General features: G+C 36.7%; 1 protein-coding gene across 1 annotated transcript in view; it reads right to left on the bottom strand.

Annotated features, from left to right (window-relative positions):
* LOC132558643 (adhesion G protein-coupled receptor A3-like) overlaps positions 1-27,993 on the bottom strand; it is a 96,281-nt gene that overhangs the window by 18,128 nt on the left and 50,160 nt on the right. The window contains exons 4-10 of the mRNA XM_060223239.1: positions 21,332-21,403; positions 19,279-19,350; positions 17,814-17,977; positions 12,581-13,140; positions 11,200-11,349; positions 9,725-9,819; positions 9,065-9,269 (exon numbers count right to left, since the gene is read on the bottom strand). Of these exons, the coding sequence (XP_060079222.1) occupies positions 9,065-9,269; positions 9,725-9,819; positions 11,200-11,349; positions 12,581-13,140; positions 17,814-17,977; positions 19,279-19,350; positions 21,332-21,403 (1,318 nt within the window). The remainder of the gene's footprint in view (positions 1-9,064; positions 9,270-9,724; positions 9,820-11,199; positions 11,350-12,580; positions 13,141-17,813; positions 17,978-19,278; positions 19,351-21,331; positions 21,404-27,993) is intronic.

Below are 27,993 nucleotides of genomic sequence, written 5' to 3' on the forward strand. Positions count from 1 at the left end.
GCTGAGGTACCTACAGACACCTGTAATACATCAATAGAGCTGAGGTACCTACAGACACCTGTAATACATCTATAGAGCTGAGGTACCTACAGGTACCTGAACACTTTCTAGTCGTGTAAAACATCTATAGAGCTGAGGTACCTACAGACACCTGAACACTTTCTAGTCATGAATACATCTATAGAGCTCAGGTACCTACATGTATCTGTACACTTTCTAGTCATGTAATACATCTATAGAGCTGAGGTACCTACAGACACCTGAACACTTTCTAGTCGTGTAATACCTCTATAGAGCTGAGGTACCTACATGTACCTGAACACTTTCTAGTTGTGTAATACCTCTATAGAGCTGAGGTACCTACATGTATCTGTACACTTTGTAGTCGTGTAATACATCTATAGAGCTGAGGTACCTACAGACACCTGAACACTTTCTAGTCGTGTAATACATCTACAGAGCTGAGGTACCTACAGGTACCTGAACACTTTCTAGTCGTGTAAAACATCTATAGAGCTGAGGTACCTACAGACACCTGAACACTTTCTAGTCATGTAATACATCTAAAATAAATAAATACTAGCTGGTATGTAAATTTTTTATCTAGTTTGACTGGTCAGTTAAATCTCCAGTTGTTGTTAGAATCTACACTATGTTATATTATACATTATAATGTATTCACAGTCTTCAAATGAGGCCTTTCAATTCTGAGACAATAGAATCACAAAAACAAAACATGCAAAAGGTATATTTTTGGTGTTTTCACAAAAGTTACACAGTACAAAAGTTATTCCAATATACAGTATTGTAAACAAGTGGTAACTTAACTAGAAGTCCACACTTACTACATACAGGCTTTCAGAATCTCTACTGTTTGTTTTGTAACAAGATACATATAGTCTTTCAGAATCTCTACTGTCTGTTGTGTGACTTCCTACATTCAACCTTTCAGAATCTCTACTGTCTGTTGTGTGACTTCCTACATTCAACCTTTCAGAATCTCTACTGTCTGTTGTGTGACTTCCTACATTCAACCTTTCAGAATCTCTACAGTCTGTTGTGTGACTTCCTACATTCAACCTTTCAGAATCTCTACTGTCTGTTGTGTGACTTCCTACATTCAACCTTTCAGAATCTCTACAGTCTGTTGTGTGACTTCCTACATTCAACCTTTCAGAATCTCTACTGTCTGTTGTGTGACTTCCTACATTCAACCTTTCAGAATCTCTACAGTCTGTTGTGTGACTTCCTACATTCAACCTTTCAGAATCTCTACTGTCTGTTGTGTGACTTCCTACATTCAACCTTTCAGAATCTCTACTGTCTGTTGTGTGACTTCCTACATTCAACCTTTCAGAATCTCTACAGTCTGTTGTGTGACTTCCTACATTCAACCTTTCAGAATCTCTACAGTCTGTTGTGTGACTTCCTACATTCAACCTTTCAGAATCTCTACTCTCTGTTGTGTGACAAGATATGTACAGTCTTTCAAAATCTCTAGTGTTTGTCCGTGACGTACAACTTTTTCACAACATCTGCTGTCCAGTCCAGTCCAGTCCAGTCTAGTATTCATTGACAGTCCAAAAGACAGTTGTTAAAATCAAATATCTTATGTATCAAACATATGGTGTTTTTGTATTACATGACCTCTTGAACTTTACATATCTTATCACAATAAAACTTGACTAACAACAAATCAATGCATGGAATAATACTGTTCCCTAAGGAAATATCAGAAAGCTACTGTCATGTAACAACCTTACATAGTGTGACCAGTCTCTGATATAAACAACCCTTACTTGAAGTAAAACCCAATTTTTGTTAAATCCCCAGAGAAAGCCGAGATGATCTGGTTGATTGACATGGTTTTCCTGCATGGACAGCATGTGAAAAATAAAACTACCTATTGTAAAAAAAAACTCATAGCCTGGTGCAGGTCAACATCTGTCTCCAAGGTGACCTTTGTTTAACTCTCTACATCATTTGTCAGAAAAACCTTCTGTACATACATAACAAAGAGCCACATTAAATCAATTGAGAACCAGCATAAAATCAGATTGCTGGTAGGTCTATTATGAACAGCAAAAAATCAAACAAATAATAAAATCAATAAACCTGACGTTCAAATAATATACCACATTTTGTTACACAACTTACATTAAACAAATGATGGTCTGTTCTACAGCTGCCTGACAACAAGTTTGTTTTACAGCTAATGGACAACTTTGTTCTACAACTGACAGACAACAACTTTGTTCTACAACTGACAGACAACAAATCTGTCAACAGACAACAAATCTGTTGTATAACTGACAGACAACAAATAACCAACCAGACAACAAATCTGTTGTATAACCAACAGACAACAAATCTGTTGTATAACTGACAGACAACAAATCTGTTGTATAACTGACAGACAACAAATCTGTTGTATAACTGACAGACAACAAATCTGTTGTATAATTGACAGACAACAAATCTGTTGTATAACTGAGAGACAACAAATCTGTTGTATAACCAACAGACAACAAATTTGTTGTATAACTGACAGACAACAAATCTGTTGTATAACCAACAGACAACAAATCTGTTGTATAACTGACAGACAACAAATCTGTTGTATAACCAACAGACAACAAATCTGTTGTATAATAGACCAAAGACAACAAATCTGTTGTATAACTGTTGTATAACTGACAGACAACAAATCAGACAACAAATCTGTTGTATAACCAACAGACAACAAATCTGTTGTATAACTGACAGACAACAAATCTGTTGTATAACCAACCAGACAACAAATCTGTTGTATAACCAACCAGACAACAAATCTGTTGTATAACCAACAGACAACAAATCTGTTGTATAACTGACAGACAACAAATCTGTTGTATAACCAACAGACAACAAATCTGTTGTATAACTGACAGACAACAAATCTGTTGTATAACCAACCAGACAACAAATCTGTTGTATAACTGATAGACAACAAATCTGTTGTATAACCAACAGACAACAAATCTGTTGTATAACTGACAGACAACAAATCTGTTGTATAACTGACAGACAACAAATCTGTTGTATAACTGATAGACAATAAATCTGTTGTATAACCGACAGACAACAAATGTGTTGTATAATTGACAGACAACAAATCTGTTGTATAACTGAGAGACAACAAATCTGTTGTATAACTGATAGACAATAAATCTGTCAACAGACAACAAATCTGTTGTATAACTGACAGACAACAAATGTGTTGTATAACTGATAGACAATAAATCTGTTGTATAACCGACAGACAATAAATCTGTTGTATAACCGACAGACAACAAATGTGTTGTATAATTGACAGACAACAAATCTGTTGTATAACTGAGAGACAACAAATCTGTTGTATAACTGATAGACAATAAATCTGTCAACAGACAACAAATCTGTTGTATAACCAACAGACAACAAATTTGCTGTACAACTAAAAGACATCAGAGTTGTTATGCAGAAAACAGTTAACCAAATAACTGCCATAACGTATCTTATGAACAATCAAAATTATAATGAAAATAATTATTTCATGATACAGTAGGTTATTTAAATCTCATTAATACACTTGGTATATCTGAATTCAACACAACTACAGGTAGATGTAGAGGCAGTAAGACAAATGAGACTATTAATCATGTTGGTCGTCAGGCCAAATTTCCCTAAGGGTAATTAAAATTCCGGATAAATGTAATTATGGTTCTATTTAACAGAGCAGCTATCAACATCGAGGCACCAGACATGGTAACTTAATGATCTGTTTGTCCTTAGTGACTCTGTCATGGTCGAGGTAATGTAATAACAATATATTGTCTATACTGCGCATGCCTCTAGTGTCAGATCGGTATAAACTTGACATATATGTGAATAAGGGAGGATTCGCTCTCAGCAAGTACATCTTTTTTTATTTTTTTAATTCTTAAAAAAGAATTTAGCATTTAGAAATATTCTAGCTTTTTTTAAAAAAAAAAAAAAATCCTTTTGTAAATGCTTCCGGTCAATGAATTAACTATTCAAATGACATTTATCTGACTTAAACCAAAGTCATATGAACGCTGAGATGACAAATCCAAGGACCATGTCAGACATACCAATAAAATCAATTGTACAGTAACAATCTGTTCATTCCCCTCATCAAGTCTCCAATTAACCTCATTTACCTTATCCTCATTCTATTTACTTCTCGACCACCGACCACCAGTGGTACCAAGATCTCTTTATACTCCAAACATTCAATTAATCTGATAAATTCCTTTGGCCCAGGTGTTCAATTGACTCAGTAAATTCCCTGTAACATGGTGGTTTAATAAACCAAGATGATTCCAAGCAGATCCCCTGTAGCTCAGTACAGTGTCGTTTACTTATCCTCCCTACACACATTTACTTACTCGACACTACAGATATCTGTATATAATACTGCTACTCCCAGAACTGCTACCATTTGACGACTTCAGACACTGTACCACTGATATAACCCCCAATGTCAGCAGTAAATATACCTTTATTAATGTCAACTAAGACACAATAGCTTTTTTCCCCCGATAAAGAATTCAAGAAAAAAATTCTTTAACTTTCAATCTTGATTTAAATGTTCTCCACAACCTAAATAAATATATGCAACAATATCTTTCAAAAGAAGAACAATTAATTCCAGACTCCATTATATTTGTAAAATTTCCTTTTAACTACACGTGAGAGTAGCCGTAAAATACAGACCTGGTTAAGATCTTAACTCACCTTTAAGTCTCCTGTATAATATCTAGATATACCACACAAACTGTCCACCAGTTATCACAAAAGGTAGCGGTCAGTCAGGTACAGGTCACTTGTCGACTGGACACTGGTCAGCTGGATTAATTAACTACCTGCATGGGCACAGGACCAACGACACAATATAAATGCTGCTTCCCATACAAACATTGACAAAGCCTAACGTTATAGCCTTGTGTGTGCCTTCACCAGGGACGTTACTGACAGTATCTGTCAGCATATCTGCATCGACATTTTACCTTCAATTATCATCATAGTCCTGCTTAAATCAGTCGTGCTTCAGTAGGTTTCCATACAAAAACAGTGTGCTTTGGGCTCATATACACTGTCTTATCACCACAGAACATCAGCATAACACCGTGCAATTATGAAAATAATTACTGCTCCATTATACCAGGCAAAAAAATGTACAGCCCTACAGACAGGACAACATTATCTGGATATATAATAAACAAAACCTTAACAATTTTCTATAAATCCACCACCATGTCAGTTTATCCCTTTGACCCAATTCTTATTTTCACCTGTCATTATTTCCAGGTAGCCTTAGAATTATACTAGCACTACAGGTAACAAGTGTCCGGCAGATCTTAGGAAAATATTGATACTGGCTGTCAGATTGAAATGAAAACCACGCTCTCTAAACATTCATTGCACTTCATTTCTCCTGAAGAAAGGCACACAAAAGGGAGATAATAGGCACCATTATACTAGACAAACATCCACAGCTTTACCGCCACCACTTGTACTGTGTTGGTCGTCTAAAATACATTAACACAACAAAAATCATTTAGGAAGCCGAATGGGCCCAACTTAGTATAGCTCATGGCTAAAACCTGCCTATCATAGGGCCCTATCAGTCAGTATTGAGAGAAAAAACACATGATACACGACTTTCTAAACACCAGCCGAAATGAATTCATATTTAAACCGACAGATTTTCACACAGGTAAAAATGTCAACAAGACAGAGCCATTTTCTATGATGAATTTCTTCCCATCGTTAATCCTGTTTCGAAATAAAGTAGATGAATTGAGACAGTATAGCCACTCCCCCATCCTCTCCTTCACTCTTATGGACATTCTTTCCTGGCCTTAGAGACGCTGACAACCTTCAGGAAGCTACATCATGTCATATTTTACATGTTAAACATTCATTACATTGGTTAAAAGTGTTTCACATCAAGCTATAGGAGATAAAGAAGGTTATATACAGGATATTATTCTGCTGTGATACGGTTATAAACAGACCTACCCCTGCTGAAACTATCTCGGATTTTCTTTTTTATCAAATATCTGGGATCACTGATGAGAAACAGAAGGGTTGATTCAGGTATAAACACAAATTTATTTGATGAAATGAAAAGGGATCATAGCCAGGTTATATAACTGATCCTTTCCCATTACTTCATTGAAAAGTGTCCAAAAGATTTGAGAAAACTGCATGATATCAGGAATGTTACATGGTATAATGTCTTTTCTGGAAAGTAGAGGAGTACACTTTTCATAGTTATACCAGATAAAGGATTTGATTTACTGAAAGTGTGTGTCTGGTTTAGGTGATAAATTTTGTATTTATCATCCCAGCTTGATCTTGTTTCTAATTTTTAAAAAAAAAAAACCAAAATTAGGCACTCAAAGTCATACTGAATTTGTTTTCTTTATTACTTTGTTTTGGAATTTGACACTAAACAATTACAAATTTTTAACTTCATACAAATCACATTGTAGGTGTAGAATAGAGGATATGGTAACAGCCATTAACACTAGTAATCATAAGCTATAATTCAAATGTCATTACTCTTGGCCTAATAGCTCATAAGAAGAAGTTGTTCATTCAATTTCAGTACACATAAGACCACAGACATAAGATAATTCTATGTAAAGGTACTTGATTTCAAACTTGACAGATCTCCATATTAGAAAGCTACATGAAAAAATACAATTTTGTTCCTGTTATGTCCATTAAATTAACCGAATCCCCCACAAAACATGATCAACAATCATTTTGCCATGGAAACTGTACTGATGTAATTTTCAAAAGTTTGCTGTCCTATATATGGATATAATTACAACCTGTTTAAATCACAATTTTGTGGTTTTCCATGATATATACATTTTCCTTGACACTTAATTTCATGAATGAATCTCACTTACAATATCCACTAGTACTGTAATCCATGTCAACATTTAAATTGATTTTTATTTCCTTGACACATAAGTTCATGAATTAAGAGTACCCACAAATTTAATATAATGCTCAGGAAAATTCCTGATTTTACAGAAAATATTTTGGCAACTATTAGATAGCGTTTAGTTAATACTGAGGAAAAAGTCAAGCTTGTATACAAATTCTCAAGACGACATGTACTGGTTAGCATACATCTGGGTGTCTACACATGGTCAACAAGTTCAGGATCAGCATTCAGTAGGTTTATGTCAAAGTCCAGAGTGAAGTATGAAGAATTTGCATTATTTAATCAGATATTATGACCAGTATAATGGCTATTTATAGAAATGAACCTACAGGTAGATGATTTGTATGTATGTATAATTACTGGTTACATATGCAAGGTAAATATTACAACTTCACTCACCATATACAGATAGCATTAATGTGACCACCATTTAACACAGACACTCCTGGTGTCTTACTGTCATATAGAATGTTTAACAACATTACTGTCACCACATATATAATACACAGTCAGTGGTTGTGGTATAGAGTATCCTTATTCTTTCACTCTAGTAAGCTGTTGTTCAAAAGTTACAAAAAAATTTGCTTGTGTTTTTGTAACTTTAGGCAAAATAGCTAACTCAAGTGAAAGAAATACCATACAAGGCCCAATGGACTGCACTGCTCACCATGTACTCAATGTACATCTTTAGTTGGAAAGAGTGAGGTAGCAAATTGTGACAGTGGTGAGTGGGAGAAGGGAAATTTAAAGAACACTCCTAGCTAATCCCGATACATCAGATAACGTTTTACTGATGTTTGTTAGATTATCATCTTATTCATCATTTAACAAATTATTTTTGGCATCAGAGACATCAACAAGACTGAAATCCATCCTGTAACTTGGACACAAATCATAAACAGAGAATTTTTTATTTTTGGTGATGTAATATTGCATTTAGCCTGAAGTAAAAAAATATTATTTTATGTAATCTAAATATTTTATGTTGTTGTAATCCACTTTTATTTACATCCTTGACTGAGAGTGATCCACAAACTAGGTGTATGTATAACAGTAAACAGAAAATCAATTCATAAACAACTTCCACCACTGTCTACTTCAATCATTATGAAATCCGAGGAACCTGTTATTTTGTTTTTTTTGTCATTTGGCAATGCAAAGAAAACACTGATGAATCAGAAAGCATCATTTTGCATACAAACAACAAAAAATTGATCATTGACTTACAAATTAATTCCCTGCATTAATTCCTAGAAAGATTAAACACTAGGTAAATGCAAATTAAGCAACTTTATGCTAGCATACAATTGTGTATAGTACTTTTTGTGGTGTATTTTGAGTCTATGAATGAAGTATTTGTCATCAAAATTTTGAAATACCAGGTATAAACAAATCTATTAAGTAATTACCACCAAATTAAGCACCAGCAAAACAGTGATCTTTTGAAAAACAACGGAAATAAGGCCCCACGAAAATATTTAAACCTTCACTAATACTTGGTATGGTTTATTCCTACAGTAGTTATCTCCCTTTAGCAGATCAAGGAAAGTGAGTTATGCTGCATCCTTTTCACAGCCCAGCTATTATTGGACGTAATACCCATTAAACACATAAAGCACAGCTGTACACATCAGGTAGTCAATATCAAACTAGCATAACTTTATCAAATATTTCTTATGTTAAAGGCACTGGGGATCAAGGTGAAAATAAACATATATACATCATGAGGTTTTATGATACCTTTCTCAACATTCTAATCTCAATTTTATCATCAACACAACCTTTTCTAACCTTCTTTCATTTTCAATGTGTAAAATGATAATCTGTACATAAATATTGTTTCCCACTCTCAAGATGACTATCACATTCATCCAATTTAGCATATCTAAACATATTTTTTGTTACTTTCCTGTAATATGACGGCAGTAGAAATAATAACTGATAAAAGAAATTTTTGTAAAACTTTTTTTTTCAGACTTTTTATTGGATTCTTCACTGTAAAGTGCAAGGATACCAGAGTAAAAAGTAATGCTACTGATACAGTACAATACTCACATTTTGTTTCTTTGTGAAGGAGGCAGAGGTATTTATAATGCCATTCTGACAGCTGAAGATACTGGTGTATGCTAGGCAAGTCATTCCTGTAAAGTGTTCTACAGAAACTGTCCGTGCTTCCAGTGCAATATTCTCTGAGTACTTGGTGATATTTGCTCTCCTGGACAGCTGTTGGTGAGGAATTCCTTCTACTATATTCACCAGCCTGTTAGGAAAACACATTTCTTTGAATCAACCAATGCATTTGTAGAAAATATATGCTAACAAAAAATTATGTTATAAACTGTGACACAATACATACATTCTGAAAGAAATACATCCATTTAAATGACCAAATCATAAAACAATTGATAACCTGTATTTCTTTATAAAAAAAAAAAAAACCATTTGAAAATCTATATCTCTTTCATATCAGACATAATTACAATTTTCAACAATCCAGAAACTTCTCATGATACAGTTGTTAACCCCCTTTTGATTCATACCATCTGTTTGTCTTAATTTCTCATTTCACAATTAATATTCACTCTTTTCATAAACCTTTACTATCTAATTTGTAATATAATACAGTTGTTCAATAATTTATACAATATTTTCAGTGTAATAACTTGATATAGATAGGAGTTATCCCCCCTCCTACATGTATAGTATGCCATGTACCTGGTACAAGCTCTGGAAGCTTTCTGTTCTGACAGGAACATACTGGCCGGTAAATTCAACAACAGGCTCACAATATTCAACAGCACATCTGCCAACTGTAAAAAAATATATGTCTTATGTTATATTTTGGATAATGAAAACATTTAGAATTTTAAAATGAGCGAACAATGTGGTTACATTTGTATAAATATTTAAAACAGTTAAGGCTGGCTGAACTCATTTTAAAAAAATGCCAGGTAGAGATCGGAGCTTAGTCTGAGCTGAGGAAATTTCCTCACATAAAGTTTGAGGAGGCAAATCATACCTATATGAATCTAACTGGATGAGTATATGTAAGTTTAAGATTTTCCATCAACTCAAAGTTGATACCTATTGTGTTACTATATTCAATATTCAAGATGGAGTATATGAAAATTCTGCATTATGAGTTTTTCTTATAACATTTCTAATATCTAGTATAGGTTTGTTTGTTTATTATTGTACATTTTTGTGCCATCTGGAATTTTTCAACTGGGTTACATGAAAGCAGCCTGCTAATGTTTTATGTGGAGTAGGAATTGCAGAGTGGAATAAGGCTAGATAGTGAACCTGAGATTGAAGGGTGGGACAAGGCTACACAGTGTATCTCCCAGGATTGTAGGGTGGGACAAGGCTACACCGTGTATCTCCCAGGATTGTACGGTGGGACAAGGCTACACAGTGTATCTCCCAGGATTGTAGGGTGGGACAAGGCTACACAGTGTATCTCCCAGGATTGTAGGGTGGGACAAGGCTACACAGTGTATCTCCCAGGATTGTAGGGTGGGACAAGGCTACACAGTGTATCTCCCAGGATTGTAGGGTGGGACAAGGCTACAAAGTGGATCTCCCAGGATTGTAGGGTGGGACAAGGCTACACAGTGGATCTCCCAGGATTGTAGGGTGGGACAAGGCTACACAGTGTATCTCCCAGGATTGTAGGGTGGGACAAGGCTACACAGTGTATCTCCCAGGATTGTAGGGTGGGACAAGGCTACACAGTGCATGGCTCAGGATTGAAGTGTGGGACAAGGCTACACAGTGCATGGCTCAGGATTGAAGGGTGGGACAAGGCTACACAGTGCATGGCTCAGGATTGAAGGGTGGGACAAGGCTACACAGTGCATGGCTCAGGATTGAAGGGTGGGACAAGGCTACACAGTGCATGGCTCAGGATTGAAGGGTGGGACAAGGCTACACAGTGCATGGCTCAGGATTGAAGTGTGGGACAAGGCTACACAGTGCATGGCTCAGGATTGTAGGGTGGGACAAGGCTACACAGTGCATGGCTCAGGATTGAAGGGTGGGACAAGGCTACACAGTGGGCCTGGGATGGAAGGGTGGGACAAGGCTACACCGTTGGCCTGGGACTGAAGGGTGGGGAAAGGTGGGACCAAGACTAGAAGATAGGCAGGACAAGATTAGACATTTACAGTTAAATAAATTTGTTACAATACCTCTTCCTGTTGGTAAGCGTAAGGTGCCATCCTCGCAAGGGCGCGGGATACTAGAGTCAGATCTGTGGAGAAGGACATGTGGTTGGGTATCACCACCAGCTTCTGAAGGTTACGCATTGTCCGCAACAAACCACTTGAATTCCCTAGCAACTGCAACAGAGCACATGAAATGTACATCCTAGCCAAAACCAACATCCAAATTCAACAATAACAATAAATACCAATATCCAAATTCACCAATAAATACCAATATCTAAATTCACCAATTACAATAAATACCAATATCTAAATTCACCAATAAATACCAATATCTAAATTCACCAATTACAATAAATACCAATATCTAAATAAATCTAAACCAATTGCAATGAAGAATTATATCCAAATTCAACCTTAGCATATAATACCTATATCCTTTTCACCCATACCAACCAATACCAATATTCAAATCCATCCCAATAGCTACATCCTTTATCATCCATAGCAATTTATACTAATATGCAAACCCACTAATGACCACCAGCCTTCCTGAACAAGAAGCTGCATTTTTAACAAGTTATGTCATGCTAATGAGTTCCAAAAGATATCTTCATTTAAATATTTGCTTTCAACTGGAAATTGCTCAAGTCACTTCAAAGTTAAATCATTAAGAATCCATTAAGTCTGATATCACATGTCATCTTAGTGACCTAGTTAGGATGTAATGATTTTACCTGGTAACCTAAGATATACACAACATCACTGCAGACAGGTGATGATCACAGTAATTACCTGTGTCTTACCTTATTTATCTCAAATAAGCCCAGGTCAGTCCAACACAACAAAGTCATGTGATGGGCTTGTTACATCATGATGTCATGTTGCTAATGTTACACAGCAACCTATCTACTGTAGAAGTAATTACCTGACATGGACTTTTTGCACCGATTATTCTAAATTATTATTGATAGAAAAAATATTCCAAGAAAATTTCAAAAACAACAAAATACATAAGAATATATGATATGATTTCTACTCTGAACTGAAGAATTTATCAGTAAGATTTTTGTACAAAAGGAAATGTTATTCTTATTCCATATAGGAAAGTATATGCTTTCTATTCTATACATAAGAATATGTGATTTTTTTTTCTGTACAGAAGAATATATTATTTCTATTCTATACAGAACAATATGTTTTCTGTTCTGTACAGAAGTCAGAATGCTATTTCTAAATAATATAGTAAGTCATAGTTCATAATATCAGGCTGGAAAATGAGCTGAGAGCAATAGTATCACTTTACCCTATTCCCAAATGACCTGGCCTGCATGGTGGTTTTAAGGATATTAACCCCTAATTAAGGAAACAAAAAAAAATGGATTCCAAAACTTGAAATACTTACGCTATCCGTTAAACTCTCGCCAAGAGACTGGAGTTTACGAGTGGTATCACTTGTAAATTCACATCGGTCGACATTGAGGTCACGCCAATGACCTTCAGGTGTGCAATCATATGTGGCAAGTCTATCTTGGCCTCGTTTACAAGGGAGTTCACTCCGCACCCCTGCAACTGTTTTTGGCCATTTGTAGATGCCCCTCTCTGTCTTGGAAGTGATGGCAACACAGTAGAGTGCAGAACTTGAGATGACCACAATGTTGATATCATCAGAGACATTGCCTTGTGGTGTTGTCACCATACACTGCCAGATCCCTGTGTCATCTTTCCCAAGGTTATTCAGTAATAGTCTGTGTGTCATCATGGTTCGGTCCTGGGAGGGGTAGGTGTGTACAAAGATCCCAGCTGAGCGATTGGTTGTGACAACACCACCTTTCCTCACCCAGAACATGTGCATATTATCGTCAACAACTGATGCCTGACACTCAAATGGAATCTTGTCTCCCTCAAACACCACTTGGCTTTTACTGGGCGTGATCTCAAACAGTGGCAGTTCCAATGGACGATCTAGAATTGACAAAGAAAGCATAGCAGTGAAAAAGGATTAAACTTGAATCAGTATTATAAACAAAATTTACAATTCTTACATCACCAATGTTTTAACTTGATAATTTTTCATAAGGAAACACTTATTCCTGTGATTAAAATTGTGTGGGCACAGATAAATACCATCTAAAGTATGAGGGTAATGAATATACAATACTCCTTGATCCTCAATTAACGAACAGTTCCTGACTGGCTCATGTATCTCAAATGAAAAACATCTCTTCACTAAGAAGCAAGTGCTTGATCGGTACACTGTATATTTACATTCTGCATGAAAGCTTCCCATTAACTCAATGTTAATCAGTTTTGTATTCACAGGAGTATAGATGCAGTCTGGACCACATGAAAGTATCATGACATCATTGTGGCTCCAAGTTGATCAATGTTAAATGCATTTTAGCTTTACATTGATTTAGCGGAGTATGATTTTCAACAAGCTTTTCCAGTATGTAAACATTCAGTATGGCAAACAGTTTTAAATCAGAAAAAAAGACATAACAATGTTTTAAATAATATCTGAAATGTAAGTATAACCATTGAAAGTCTGTCAGATGGTATCTATTGTCAATACGAATGCAATCTGGGTGCTAGATAAATACAACATCACCAGAACAATGTCAACATTGGTGAGACAATACTCGGACATGGGAGGAGTCACAGAGACAAAAAACCTGTTACCTCAGCTAGATAAATTATAATAACGTTAGCGAATGTCATTCTTTCACCCAAATTGCATTCATATCGACAATAAATACAATCTGACCAATGTTCAATGGTTAATTGTAAGCTGCCTGATAAAAACTTACAAAGGTGAATGAGAATGGCATTATGCACTAGTGTTATCAAAGGGAGATAACTCTTAACAATAGTCATGGGGATAATGAAATCACAGGTACAAGAGTACATCTGCACTTATACACATCCTTTAAGATTGTGAGAGTGATTATCAAACACCTAAGTCACTGGGAAGGGTAGACAGACAGAGGAGAACATTGACCTTCTCTGTAATTACCTGTCTGTCCATATTTACCAGCTGGTCAGGTCAGGTCCCGTCTGGTCCCGTCCCTACCTACCATAAATCTGTTAGCAGTGTGGCTGTTCACTGCCTATACCTCCTATACTGGGGAGATCTCCAGCACACTTTTCCATACTAAGTGGAACATATCCCACAGACATGGGGAAGACCTATGGATTTACATAACGTATACATCAGATAGGAGGTAAATCTCTAGCATACCTTTTTGACACTATGACCTTCAGAAACATATCCCAGAAATGTGAGGTAGATCTATTCATCTCCGTTATTGATAAGGAGATGAAGGAGGAAATCTCAACCATACTTTACATCTATAATGACCAGGTACAATGCACCTATACCAGTAACTTACTTTCCATTATCTATCTTTTTTTGATAGCTTTAAATATCAGAAAAACCTGAAGAAGAGCTGTCACACCTCAGATTCATATAAAATACCATGGTATATCTCTCCTGTTCAGTGCCAAAAACCCAATTAATTAATCAACAAAGTGCCCTTCCTGTAATTTCATTTGTGTTGACAAGTAATAACAACAGTGTAGCGTGTGCCTTCCGTCTGTGTTAATGTGTTACTACACAAGCATAGTCTGTACCTTCTGTCTGTGTTAATGTGTCACTACAAAAGCATAGCCTGTACCTTCTGTCTGTGTCAATATGTCACTAGGCAAGCACAGCCTGTGTCTTTTGTCCGTGTCATTGTGTCACTAGACAAGCATAGTCTGTACCTTCTGTCTTTGTTTATTTGTCACTAGACAAGCACAGCCTGTGTGTTTTGTCTGTGTCATTGTGTCAATGTGTCACTAGACAAGCACAGCCTGTACCCTCTGTCTGTGTTAATGTGTCACTAGACAAGCATAGCCTGTACCTTCTGTGTCATTGTGTCAATGTGTCACTAGACAAGCATAGTCTGTACCTTCTGTCTGTGTCAATGTGTCACTAGACAAGCATAGTCTGTACCTTCTGTCTGTGTTAATGTGTCACTACACAAGCATAGCCTGTACCTTCTGTCTGTGTCAATATGTCACTAGGCAAGCACAGCCTGTGTCTTTTTTTATCCGTGTAATTGTGTCACTAGACAAGCATAGTCTGTACCTTCTGTCTGTGTTTATTTGTCACTAGACAAGCACAGCCTGTACCTTCTGTCTGTGTCAATGTGTCACTAGACAAGCACAGCCTGTGTGTTTTGTCTGTGTCATTGTGTCAATGTGTCACTAGACAAGCACAGCCTGTACCCTCTGTCTGTGTTAATGTGTCACTAGACAAGCATAGCCTGTACCTTCTGTGTCATTGTGTCAATGTGTCACTAGACAAGCATAGTCTGTACCTTCTGTCTGTGTCAATGTGTCACTACACAAGCACAGCCTGTGTCTTTTGTCCGTGTCATTGTGTCAATGTGTCACTAGACAAGCATAGCCTGTACCTTCTGTCTGTGTCAATGTGTCACTAGACAAGCACAGCCTGTACCTTCTGTCTGTGTCAATGTGTCACTAGACAAGCATAGCCTGTACCTTCTGTCTGTGTTTATGTGTCACTAGACAAGCATAGTCTGTACCTTCTGTCTGTGTCAATGTGTCACTAGACAAGCATAGTCTGTACCTTCTGTCTGTGTCAATGTGTCACTAGACAAGCATAGCCTGTACCTTCTGTCTGTGTCAATGTGTCACTAGACAAGCACAGTCTGTACCTTCTGTCTGTGTCAATGTGTCACTAGACAAGCATAGTCTGTACCTTCTGTCTGTGTCAATGTGTCACTAGACAATCATAGTCTATACCTTCTGTCTGTGTCAATGTGTCACTACACAAGCACAGCCTGTGTCTTTGTCCGTGTCATTGTGTCAATGTGTCACTAAAGAAGCATAGCCTGTATCCTCTGTCTGTGTCAATGTGTCACTAGACAAGAACAGCCTGTACCTTCTGTCTGTGTCAATGTGTCCCTAGACAAGCACAGCCTGTACCTTCTGTCTGTGTCAATGTGTCACTAGACAAGCACGGCCTGTACCTTCTGTCTGTGTCAATGTATCACTACACAAGCATAGTCTGTACCTTCTGTCTGTGTCAATGTGTCACTAAACAAGCACAGCCTGTACCTTCTGTGTCATTGTGTCAATGTGTCACTAAACAAGCATAGCCTGTACCTTCTGTCTGTGTCATGTTGTCACTAAACAAGCACAGCCTATGTGTTTTGTCTGTGTCATTGTGTCACTACACCAGCACAGCCTGTGTGCTTTGTCTGTGTCAATGTGACATCCCATTAAACAGTGTGTATGCACTGTAAGACCTCACTGAAGAAGAATCTTGGTTTATTATGTCCCTACTTTGATGATGCTTTCCTTTTTCCAGACCAAGGCTGTCTCCCACACTAATATTGTTGATTAGTATCCTCGTGTTTTTTGGTGACACTGACACCAATATGCACCCCTACCTATTGGACAGTATGAATAAAACCCATGACCTAAACATCTGTGTAGGGGATACAGACCCAGCAGGCACATAATAACAATCTGGAACACACAACGACAATCAGATTAACAACGGTCAAATTATCACTCACAGTCATGTGTAATGAAATTTGACACCTGAGTGACCTCCCCTTCTGCAGCTCTGTGGGTCAGGTAATTACAGGGCTAGTCCTACAAGGTGACAGGCTGGAGTGCTAATAAGCCAAACAAAACCCTGGGGGACTGGTCAAAGTTGTAAATTCCCTTTAAAGCTTTGTCAAAACTGTGAATTTTTTCAACAGAGTTATGAATTTTCTGTGGTTAAATTAATAAATATTGCAGACATAATTAACCACAAGCCCATGTAAAACACTTCAGTTTAATTTCCTGAAGCACTCAAGCAAGTTTTTCAGTAGAAAGGTACAAGATAAGACATTTTCTAATATTATTAATGGTTAATATCCTATAATCATTAATGCTCCAGTCATTTGAATTCCATCATGATTTAGTAAACTATGTTAAGGGTGTTTCAGAGAAATCCTAAGTAAACAAAGCACACTTGTGTTATATACTCTACAGGACTCATGTTGGTTTACTGAACTTCAAAATAGAGCATCTACCGTCTACTATGAAAAGGAGCTGTCATATATTCAAATTTCTTCTAGAAGAAAACTCAATCCTACTGTATCTACAGACTTGTTGCCTGGCCTTATTTTAGACAATTAGATTTGCATTTGGCAAACAAATAATTGAGTAAAAGAGTTATTGATATATATGGCTCCAGAAGAGTAACAAGTGTCTCCTCCACCAGTCCAGTATAACACAGCACATAATGTAGGGTTTACTAAGCTGTAGTACAAAGGTCAATTACCATAGAGCCCATCAGTGCTCTACAAAAACAATAAACCCATGTCTGTGGGGCAGGCTAGTCAACCCTATTTAAAATCATACCTTCAAACAATTTATGTGAAAATAACAGGCTTAAATGGATCAGTGATACGGGAATCCTATAAACCTGTCTGTCATACCCTCATTCTGACTCCAGCACATGTAAATGTTGTGAGAAGGTGGGTGACTTGTCTTTCTGTGCATACAAGGATCTGAACTTATATTTTCCTGACAGTCAGATCTAAATCTTAAATCACACTTAGATGTCATACCACAGTGTAATTCCTTCTTTTTGAGGCCTTTCACAGGGCGATCCTTTAGCTCCTGGGGTACTGCGCAGGTTGTAGAGGACTGAATGCGAACATTTTTTTCCTTCATCCATTTTGCTATCCAGCGCAGGTGACAGTCACATCGTAAATAATCGGACTTAAAGTCACTGTGAAAAAAAATCAATGGAAATATTAATCAACACGAGATCAAAAGCCCTGACACTTGTAGCAGAGCTAGTGTAACAACTGATACAAGTAATTAACAGATGTATTAAGTTTGAATAATGCATTCATTGATTTCTCCAAAATAACAGTGATTCATCCCTAACACAGGTATGATCAGAAGAGTATTTGTGACATATAAACACGGGGTCCAGTTGTGTTATAACTGTAAAATCTAATGATCAACTGATCATACACTGATCTACAGATTCAATCACCATGTAAGACAGCTTCCTTCCATTTATTCATTTTTTTCAATCTGATACACTGATCCATGTATAATAACAAAAACACATAATAATGCAATCTTACTCCACAATAGTGCAATCCCACCATGTATAGTGTGGTTGTGTTAAGGAGATATATGTACAAGATTTGTGGAAAAAAATAGTGGAAGATGTATGCACAGAATGTTCAGCTGTTTTGCACTCCCATAGCTGTAATCTAACATGGTAAACATTTATAAGGTAAAAATTTGCAGTGTCTTACTGGTAGATTTCTGTGGAATATCTTGTAATTAGTAGAGCTCCTGGTACCCTTATTGACATTGTCTTACTGGTAGATTTCTGTGGAATATCTTGTAATTAGCAGAGCTCCTGGTACCCTTATTGACATTGTCTTACTGGTAGATTTCTGTGGAATATCTTGTAATTACTACAGCTCTTGGTACCCTTATTGACATTGTCTTACTGGTAGATTTCTGTGGAATATCTTGTAATTAGTAGAGCTCCTGGTACCCTTATTGACATTGTCTTACTGGTAGATTTCTGTGGAATATCTTGTAATTAGTAGAGCTCCTGGTACCCTTATTGACATTGTCTTACTGGTAGATTTCTGTGGAATATCTTGTAATTAGTAGAGCTCCTGGTACCCTTATTGACATTGTCTTACTGGTAGATTTCTGTGGAATATCTTGTAATTGGTAAAGCTCTTGGTACCCTTATTGACATTGTCGCCAATCTAAATATCATTATCTCCTTTTCACCAACAGTCCGTCCCTCATTCCCGCACTCTGCTAATTATAGTGTGCACTCTATTGATTCTAAACCTGAGAAGTACTCCAACATTTTACAGCCAACATGTCTGTTTTCAATACAGTCAATATTAACATTACGGACAGTACCTTGATTTGCAAGTCAAAGCAAAGGCTGTGTTAAAACACACAAACACTTACATTTTTATGACAGACAGTGCCGGTATGTTAAGCGATACGCAGTATAATTGTCACCAACAACAACACACTTACATTTTGCGAAGGGAGATGAGGTCGCTAAAAGTGCCTTCAGGAATTGTGTTGATCTTGTTGAAGGATAAGGACCTACAATAAATGACAAGTGCGATGAAAATGACGATAACAAAAAACATCCACCCTCCTGTCACTGTCACAATACATCTCATTAAAAGGAAATAAATAGCAGGCTCCGTAACTCTTGATTCAAATGTCACTCCTCTAAGGACTGGTGAAATTTTAACGAGGTGTTACTTTTCTTTTGTATCTTTTTACCTCCCCTACCATCTACAAAATGAAGAGTCACCAGACATGTGGTAAATGTCCCCCAACACTAATTTTCTGATACAGACACAGATCTTTTTTGGAAGGGTTACCGTAGAAAAGCATAACATTCTGTTCCCTGACACCTTTTGGTGGACTAGCTGGGTTACAGTGGCCAATAATGAACCATCTGAAAGCTTACATCCACAGCATTTACAGCAATGGACCAGTGATCTGCACACAGAGTCTAATATTCAAATCTGATAATACATGTAGTATTAGAAGTGGAATCCGAACGTCACGTTAATATTTTTTAATGTTAGGTTTTCAGATATTTTTGAAATCAGATCTCAATTTTTTAAATGATTGAATTATGAACAATACTACATATGAATAATCAAGGAATAGGGAATAAGATAAAAATTATTAGATTTTCCACAAGCTTTTTTATCACAATATGGTTATTATAAGCAAACCTTTTTCATAGAAATTTGTTATCATGTTTCAATTTTTAACTTTAATGAAAACTTTCAACATACAGAATTTCTGTGGAGAATTTTACTCTTCAAAGTTGAAGGATATATACAGTACTACTAAAGCACCACTTAGCAATCAAACCTATCTCTAGTGCCCAGCCAGCACAGATATATCCCTACTCTTTATAACGCTGCATAAATTTCCTGAAATCTTATATTCTCCATAAAAGTTGTAGAATCCTTAATGATTTGACATCCCTCTGTGAAAGCTGAATGATGCCTACTTCCCTAAACTTCCCACACATCTGATGAGTGAATAATCTGATGATGAGGTTGAAATAAGTAAAAATTTTGTATATATATATATAAATATTTTGTATATATATATATATAAGTAAATATTTTGTATATATATATACCTATATATATGTGATGTTACTGAACACTACATGAAATTTCTCACTGGAAATAAAACAGATATGTCCATATATTTTGGTTACTCATTACTAATCTATCAAATTAAAATATCTATGAAAATTTACTTGTTCCACAGTTTGTAAAAAAAGTAATGAAGGTGTTTTTATATGGGGGGAAAAGATACCAGAATATTTGTTTTAAAATGAAAAAGCATGTTTTAATTTGAATCTATTGGAGCTGATAGGTATTCTTTAATTAATCCTCTATAAACATTATTGCTATGGGAGAAGTTTTCATCAAAATAAGATATATGGGGAAAAAATCTACACTATCTTAAATATGTGTGAATTTATTTGATTTTTCATTTTAGAAGAAACTTCGTCTCAAATTAAATAAATCCAATTATTCATAAAAATTCATGAACTCAATTTGTAGAACTGGCAACTGGTGGAAGTGAACAATAAAGATTTAATTCATTAGGCATGGAATCCCAAACTTTATCTCAGATTACACACAAAAGACTGGAATCCTAAACTTTTCCCCATGTCAAACTCAAAAGACCAACACTTAAAACGGAACTCAAAAAAGAAAACATCTGTAAAATTGAAGGAAGCGCTTGAAAACAACTTTATAATTATAGACAAAACATTCTAGTAAATGTACATCATAAATTTTATTAGTATAATTGATTTACACTAGTTTAAATGGAAGCAAAGTTATGCCACAGGCATAAAATTTCAACAAAGGGCAATAACTCTGTTTTTAATTTTTTGGGGAACATAATAATTGAATCAATGGGATTACAACAATGAAATAGTATTTGTATTGTACTGTACTGTATGGGTGGACTTATCACCTCACATAGGCTTATTGCAGGATGACATGTACAGACAATAGCTAACTAGGAGGCTTACATTTTCTGCAGACTGGACATTCCGGTAAACATGGACGTATTGACACTGCCAATGTTGTTGTACGATAGATCTCTGCAATGACAAAAACAAATATGAAATATTCAAAAGTCATGCAGTCCTTTTGTCTGTTAAGTTATTCCAACAGCTTGCATCAAAGTGTTAATTTATTAATATGTAATTTCAAAATTACTCCTGGCTTTGGAAAGACAGAGGGTTTCTCATTAGAAATTCCAGGTCCTGACAACATTAGAAATATCAGCAGACCAGTTGGTGTAATTATCAAACCAATTTCGAGGCAAACATCAGTCTAATGTCACTGCGGCTGAGGGTATGACACACCCAGTCTGTGTTGTAGACACACTGATCAATAAGATCACACACTTAATATCTGCCATTTATCAGTCTCTCAGTTCTCCATTTCTGCAAGGATATCAGGGATTCTTTTCAATTTGGGGCTATATAATGCTGTCTAGAGGTTCTGAAAAGATTTTGGCCATAAAACATCTTCTCTGCAGATTATCCAGTTTGTCAACACTTTAACATCAGAAACTTGGTAAATGAGACACAATGTCTAAAAACATGACATCTTGCTAGAACTGGTCCAGAGCCCATTACTAATTGGTAACACTTTTGAATACAGTGTACCTCATCGATGCTCCTATCTTGATACCAAATTCACAACATAACTAGGACTAAATTGCATGAACTACATGTGTAATCATTCAACTGTAAAAAAATGGAAGAATAAATTAAAACCAGAAATCTGGATTAAAATTGATGCCGACTGTGAGGCCATCATGGTCAGTTACACCTTATAAGGTACAAAGGAAGGTACGGTTTACAACAGTTAACATCCAATTTCTCACTCAATTAGAACATTTTGAACAAATCCAAGGTCTGCCTTTCTGATACTCTGTAAGGGTGTGAGAGTGATGACCTTTGTAACAGATCTGCCTTCACACAATTACTATCTATTACCACAAATAAATACTTCTCGCTGTTAATGTTATATTCTGATAAATTCTCAGCCTTTTTCAGTTTATGAAACATGCACTTAACAATCTGCATTTTACCAACATCAATAATAACTGAAAAAGTTCATTATTGTCTATACAAATTGACCTGCCACGAAAATTATAGACTTGATTAAGTCTGAGCAAGTAACCAATCATACATCCTATGTTAGATTTACGAGGCACCTACATGAAAACACTTCTGAATAATGTATGCTTTTCCTGGTCTTTGTAAATGCAGTTCAAACAATGTTTATACTGAACAAGATATCATTAATATACATTACAACCCATGTATCATGATGCACTTTACATTTATTACAAAATTATCATGACAAATTTGAAACACTGTTTCATATTGCTAACAAGCCTACAACCAAAGGCATGGGTATGAACTTTATGTGTAACTTCATAACCATATCACTACAGTTTACTATCATTAATAACTGACTTGGTGAAATAATATCCTGTAACAAAGCAGACTCGTCAATATTTCGGAATGAAATTTAGTAATTTGGAACATCAAAAGTATTAGTTTTGTGAAGATTTCAAAAGAAAAAATAATAATTACTAGTAATTATTTCAAACATCAAAAATAGTATTTTGACAGATGATTGAGAAAAAAGTAGTAATGAACAGCAAAAATTAGCTAATAATTACTGTGAAATAGTAGGAGTTGGCAGGTCTGCAAAAGTATAGCCAAGACAGACTACACTGTCTGGGGATACAAATCTGTCAATAGAGTTTTGTGAACGAAAATCTTTTTCAATTGTTTATTCATAATGTATTTTTTCAAAATATCAATTGCTGTCACATGACCTTTCCCAGGATACCATGCTGCTTGTCCAACTTCCTGTAACCTTTCTAGTGTTAAGTGTAAAGGCTGACCTGGAAACTCAATAAATGTTCCCAAGTGTGTATAATTTATCAACTAAATTAAATTGAAGTATTTATTGATTAAATAAAAAGAAAAAATTTAAGGAAATGAATCCTTAGATCAAAAATGAAAGGGGGTTGAATGTACCCTTTGACACCACTTCAAAATCTAGTGGTTAAAGGTAGCATGTGGATAGACCAGGTGGGTATACAGGTACATCACAGGTAAATAATGTACAGGTGTGAAAAGGTGTGCTACAGCAGGTAAGATCAGGTGTGTCCATCAACTGATACTTTGGTCCCTACCACCATAAATGAACCAAATATTGACCAAAATCAAATTACATATACCTTTCCATACCATTATATTACCAAACGTTTTCATGTGATTAACAACAAGTATATATAGTGTCCTGTTTTTATTGCCAACAATTACATTAAATAACAACACTTTTAGAACCAATACTGGGTTATGATTTTACAAGCACTGTGACATTTTCATGACTTGGTCAAACTAAAGCATTTGAAAGCATCTGAGACCCAATATGCTTGTTACTAAGGCAAGTTCAACTCTAACCATGTCCAATGGAGGCAACACTGGCCAGACTTCTAAACTGTTTAAAAAAGGTCAGTTCTTGTAGAAACATTTCTAGTCCACAACAAATGTTGAATATTGCATGTAAACTGAAATGAAAATAAAGCAATGAAACAATACCTTAGTATGTTAGCTACTTTTCAAGACACAGATTCTCCAAAGTCTACCCAGACTGTCATATCAACCAGACCTGAATTTCTCTATGATATCATTGTACATCTTGCAAAGTATTTGTAATATCTTCACAAGGAAGACCCATCTGAATATCTGTATGAGCTGGACCTAAACTACTGCTGCCATTTTCTGTCACCAGGTATATAAAACAGATCTAAGAGGAGATATGACGATGAGGTGGGAGGTGGTGGGTAGTGGTGGGTAGAGGTGTTAGGTATTTATATAATAACATCAGCTAAGATCAATAGATACACGTCATTAGATTTAAAAGGAAGTATAGATATTACTGGAATACCTATAACTGCCATTTAATGAGGATAGTGGATGAAGTGAGTTTCCTGCCTTGAACCATTGATAACATCCTATTTCACTGCCCCCTAACTACTTACTTCCTGCCTGTACTTTAACATTCACTGACATACTGTTAAGGTGTGAAGGTAAAATAACTTTTTCCCCTTCATTTCTCTCCATCAGTGATATCAACTGACTACACCATGTAAAAGTGTGGCACTTATTTTCAGTTTTTTATCCTCTTACTCTCATCTTCCATTTTCTGATGAAGGAATAAATGGAACCGATCACTTTGAGATTATGCTTTTGGTCCTCAGATATATGTATGAAGTGACATTGCAATTTTACAAATTGATTGTCTTCTAACATGACCTTCACATTCATAGCCTTAGAAAAGAAATGTGTGATATATTCAATGCTGTTTAGAAAGTGGTTAAGGATGACCTTTGAACTTTAAACTTGATCCATGATGACCACAGATTCATGCGATATGTTGTACATGTTTTTTACCCTACACTTATATGCAGATATAAAGTGATAATTACACAACTCCACCTCCCCTCCACCCATCCCTTCACATACACTCAACCTCCCCTCCACCAACCCCTCCACATACACTCAACCTCAACTCCTCCCATCCCTTCACATACACTCAACCTCCCCTCCACCCACCCCTCCACATACACTCAACCTCCCCTCCACCAACCCCTTCACATACACTCAACCTTCCCTCCACCCATCCCTTCACATACACTCAACCTCCCCTCCACCAACCCCTCCACATACACTCAACCTCCCCTCCACCCATCCCTTCACATACACTCAACCTCACCTCCACCAACCCCTCCACATACACTCAACCTCCCCTCCACCCATCCCTTCACATACACTCAACCTCCCCTCCACCAACCCCTCCACATACACTCAACCTCCCCTCCACCCATCCCTTCACATACACTCAACCTCCCCTCCACCAACCCCTCCACATACACTCAACCTCCCCTCCAACCATCCCTTCACATACACTCAACCTCCCCTCCACCAACCCCTCCACATACACTCAACCTCCCCTCCACCCATCCCTTCACATACACTCAACCTCCCCTCCACCAACCCCTCCACATACACTCAACCTCCCCTCCACCCATCCCTTTACATACACTCAACCTCCCCTCCACCCATCCCTTCACATACACTAAACCTCCTCTCCACCAACCCCTTCACATACACTCAACCTCCCCTCCAACCATCCCTTCACATACACTCAACCTCCCCTCCACCAACCCCTCCACATACACTTAACCTCCCCTCCAACCATCCCTTCACATACACTCAACCTCCCCTCCACCAACCCCTCCACATACACTCAACCTCCCCTCCACCCATCCTTTCACATACACTCAACCTCCCCTCCACCAACCCCTCCACATACACTTAACCTCCCCTCCACCAACCCCTCCACATACACTCAACCTCCCCTCCACCCATCCCTTCACATACACTCAACCTCCCCTCCACCAACCCCTCCACATACACCCAACCTCCCCTCCACCCACCCCTTCACATAAACTCAACCTCCCCTCCACCCATCCCTTCACATACACTCAACCTCCCCTCCACCAACCCCTCCACATACACTCAACCTCCCCTCCACCCATCCCTTTACATACACTCAACCTCCCCTCCACCCACCCCTTCACATACACTCAACCTCCCCTCCATCCATCCCTTCACATTAACTCAACCTCCCCTCCACCCACACCTTTACATACCCTTAATCTACCCTCCACCTTCCCCTTTACATAAGTAGGGGGTTTAAATATGAATCTGTATCAAACATCTTCCTTTTAAGGTAAGTTTTTCATGACCTTGCACTTGGTCCACCAAAAGGCTGACTACATGACCTTGACTTCATTCTTGTTGCTATAGTGGTAACAGACATATTTCCTTATGTGTTAAGCAGTACTGAGTGAACCTTGTCACACAAACATCTGTAGTCAAGGAAACCAGCACTAGTCAGTTGGGTAGAGCTGATCTTCAATGGGGTGTGGAACATCTCTAATGGCTGACACTAACTTCAAAGGCAGCACTGTAATGTGTTTATGTTAATTATAATCATATCTACATCACTACAAGGTACTGTACTGAATCTGTGTTACTAGAACCTTACCTCCCTCTCCTTATCCTACCTATATATTTATATATCAGTACAGAAATTGTAGAGCAATCAAGAAATCACAAAATCTTTTACTATGTACACTTTCTAAAACTTCCACATACTGAATTGACTTATATACTGGTAATCATATACCTCAGAAAAATTGGATTTTACAAGTCATGCTGTTTAAATAACCAATGTAGTATGAAAATGAGACAGTTCAATTCATTGCTAACAACAATTTCAAAACAGGTATATGATAATTCAACACTTGAAACACTATTAGTCAATATAATGCAAAATGGTGTTAATGGTTGTTTAGCTGGATAGGTTCACTGATACAGAATGGAACGGACGTTTATTAGGTAGAATACGGTAGGTGACAATGCATGATCAAACCCTGAAATTGAGAATAACAGTGTTAGGAAAAGGAGTAATGGATATTAGGTTAAGGCCAAAATTTAATAAGCTAACACATGTCAGAATCTGTAGGCATGGGGGCATGAAAATATTACTATGTCCTGCCTACTGGCACGAAAGAGATCAAAGGCAAGGCAGTTTACAATCTGCCACATTCTCAAGGTATACCAGCAGGACTACTCTACATGGAGGAATTCCTGTAAAGACTGTTCCAATAGTCTAGGGAACCAGTCATGTACACAGTTGTATTGCTAGGAGAAAACAACAGCATGCATTTCAAAATTTAATGCTCAAAGCCAGAATTCTTCAATAACAAATTTTACGGTGGAGTAAGAGGTGACAAGGGGTGCGTGGCCTAACATTTTGGAGCAAGAGAGGTCATATTTGAATAATTAACACATCTTTTTTTAGGTCTAATTGAAATCTAATTACACCAACCAAAATAAGATTTTAAAAATCAGAAAAACAGACTTTCAAATTCTTCATCATTTTTGAAACCCCATGGTCTTGATTAAGACTTTCAATATCTGACGTTTTAGCATTTTACTTTTTCAGTCCAATTACTCTTTACAATACCAAGTAATGTAAGTCATAAAACTGTATGTCATTGACTGAGGGACATTTTTTTCTTGTCCCAATGCTCCTTCATATATGTTCAATTGTGTTAATTTGTTTTGTATGCAATGCTGTTGAGAAAAAATTTAATTCAAACTTTCCAATATCTTTGTACCCTCCCATATAAACTGATACCAATTCTAGTAAAAAATAATATCACTGTACCCTCCCATTCAGACAGATACCAATTCTAGTAAAAATAATATCACTGTACCCTCCCATTCAGACAGATACCAATTCTAGTAAAAATAATATCACTGTACCCTCCCATTCAGACAGATACCAATTCTAGTAAAAATAATATTACTGTACCCTCCCATTCAGACAGATACCGATTCTAGTAAAAATAATATCACTGTACCCTCCCATTCAGACAGATACCAATTCTAGTAAAAATAATATCACTGTACTAAAACTAATATCACTGTACCCTCCTATTCAGACAGATACCAATTCTAGTAAAAATAATATCACTGTACCCTCCCATTCAGACAGATACCAATTCTAGTAAAAATAATAT

Source organism: Ylistrum balloti, unplaced genomic scaffold (genome assembly GCF_031769215.1).
Source record: "Ylistrum balloti isolate Yb309-2 unplaced genomic scaffold, AGI_CSIRO_Ybal_v1 Utg370806, whole genome shotgun sequence".
Taxonomy (NCBI): domain Eukaryota; kingdom Metazoa; phylum Mollusca; class Bivalvia; order Pectinida; family Pectinidae; genus Ylistrum; species Ylistrum balloti.